General features: G+C 38.4%; 1 protein-coding gene across 1 annotated transcript in view; it reads left to right on the forward strand.

Moving 5' to 3' along the window:
• COQ3 (coenzyme Q3, methyltransferase) overlaps positions 1-2,378 on the forward strand; it is a gene marked incomplete at its 5' end in the record, with an annotated part of 43,399 nt that extends 41,021 nt beyond the window's left edge. The window contains 2 exons of the mRNA XM_012810386.2: positions 474-633; positions 2,046-2,378. Of these exons, the coding sequence (XP_012665840.2) occupies positions 474-633; positions 2,046-2,266 (381 nt within the window). The remainder of the gene's footprint in view (positions 1-473; positions 634-2,045) is intronic.
• Positions 2,379-2,569: the final 191 nt, after the last annotated feature.

Consider the following 2,569-nt stretch of genomic DNA (forward strand, 5'->3'; position numbering starts at 1 on the left):
CCACAACGCCCGGCTATTTTTTGGTTGCAGCCGTCATTGTTGTTTGGCCGGCCCGGGCTGGGGATTCGAACCCGCCACCTTGGGTGTACATGGCTGGCGCCTTAGCCACTTGAGCCACAGGCGCCGAGCCTCATTTCCATATTTTTATCATAAAGTATGTTGATATGTGCAGAAGAATATATATAATATAAATATAAATCATAGTAACTTATAATTTTAATAGTTGTAAGTACTGCTGTATAAACTCAATGAGTGCATTTGAAATGCCTTTAATAATGAATTTCCCAAGAGAAAACAATACTATTTTGGTAAATTGTATCCTATTCATACTTAGGTATCTTAACTGCACTTAAATTATTTGGAAGGAAGGAGGCAGGAGGGGGAAGCCAAGAGCCTTTCCTTAAATGATACACCTAACCTTTTAGATTCTACTTCTGTATAACTTTACTTCTCCACAATTTTACTTCTTCTAGCCCAGTGGCTCTTTATTCATCACTACAATCAACAAAACACAACTGTCCTATGCCTTGGGAATTATTTTTTCAGAGCAAATTGCAGGTATTGTACCAAAAGGTACTCATACTTGGGAGAAGTTTGTTTCACCTGAAAAGCTAGAGAGCATTCTGGAACCAAGTAAGTATTAAGAATAATTTTCCCAGTTTGCAAGTCCTGACTAACTGAACTTGTTCTAATCGCATGACCTGGCACTGAATTGAATAGGCCACTATTTTCTTTGGATGTTGGTTTTTCTCCTCATCTAGGTCATAGACTGCTGGAAGTTAGGGTGAAGTAGTAGATACCCTTCCCTCTCACGTGTGGCGCCTAACCCAGTGCTGAGCAAATGACAGATGATCAGTGAATACTTCTTGACTATTTAGTTCTCCCTTGTTTCAGGATGAGGTACAACAATTGTGTTATTTCTGCATCCTCAGTTTCCCCTATTAAACCCTGCTTTTAGCAGCTTATCTCACATACTGTTTTTCTTGATTCCTCTGTACTCAGGTATATGCTGAACTTCCAAGTATTTTATTATGTATGTATTATTTATGTCTTTTATTTTACTTACAGCATACCTTGTATTATGGTTATTTTCATTACCATAATAAAACACCAAAGGGTATTTTTTCACCCTTTAATGGCCTATAAGCTCCTTGAGGCAAGACTGTGTGTCTCCTCCTTCTATTCCCTGTACTGCCTGACTCTGCTGCATCCATAGTGAGCAATCCCCTTGCCTCAGCCTCCCGAGTAGCTTGGACTTTAGACATCTGCCACAATGCTGGCTAGTTTTTCTATTTTTAGTAGATTTGGGGTCTAGCTCTTGCTCAGGTTGGTCTCAAATGACTATGCTCAGGCAATCCACCCATCTCAGCCTCCCAGAGTGCTAGGATTCCAGGGATGAGCCACTACACTGGAAGTGACCCCACCTATGTGCTGAATTCCCATCTAGTAATAGTGTTTGTCAGCTCGTCTATTTGATATTCCTGTTGGATACTAAGACTCCTGTACTTCTCATCCTTTTAGTTCATAGAACAGTCTATCAAATTTGATTTTACTTGAAAACTCTAAAGTCCATAGCAATGTAGTAAGTTCTAAAGATTTTTGTGAGTAACTTTGTTGAAAACAGAATAGAAAATATTTTAAAGATACTTTATGGGGACAATCTCTTATTGGCAGGTATTGTCTAAAAACAGCTAACTTTTATTGATCACTTAGCAACTTCTAAGCTCTGTGCTCCCTGACACACACAGCTCATCAAATTCTAACAGCTCTGGTATATATTCTGTACATGTGAGAAAACCAAGATTTAGAAAGGTTAAATGACTTGCCCAAGTCACCATCTAAAATGTGCCAGAGCTGCAATTTGAACCCAGGTAGTCTCCTTTAGAGTTATGCGCTCTAATCTGCCCTAAAGTGTGATTCATAGATGGTTATAAAGCATTTTTTCCCATTAAGTTAGAAATCGTTTTTAATATGGAAATTTGCAAGAAACTCTTGGCACTTGGCAGGTGAATATTTCTTAAATCCCTCTTTCTGACATTTTTCAGATGGTCTGTCAGTTCAGACTGTGGCAGGAATGCTTTATAATCCCTTCTCCGGTTACTGGCATTGGAGTGAAAATACCAGCATTAACTATGCAGCTCATGCTGTGAAATCCAGGGTACAGGAACACCCAGTGCCTGCTGAATCTGTTCTAACAGAGGAAACAGAAGAGCTTCGAGCTAATGTCCACACCAGCCCAGGTGTGCACGAAGAACTGAAGAGATAAATTGTTTCTGGAGATTATAGTGATACGGCTTGAAAGTCTGTTGTTTACAAATACAATAATTTATCTACTAAGAATCATGAAGAAAAAGACAATAAAAAGGACTAAAAGCTTGAACAAAAGTTTTTATTATTTCATCTAATGGCTACTTTCAAGAGATAAAAAGTTGGATAAACAGTTTTTAAGTGGATAAAAAGTTTTACCCAGGTTTTGTGTGATCTAGGAGTTCCTCAAGCTTAAATATGTGCTGGATTTGGATTCAAACATTAACATCAAGAAGTTCAGATTATGTTGGATATGCTGGTA

This window comes from Otolemur garnettii, unplaced genomic scaffold, assembly GCF_000181295.1.
Source record: "Otolemur garnettii isolate 467f Iridium unplaced genomic scaffold, OtoGar3 scaffold00132, whole genome shotgun sequence".
Lineage (NCBI taxonomy): Eukaryota > Metazoa > Chordata > Mammalia > Primates > Galagidae > Otolemur > Otolemur garnettii.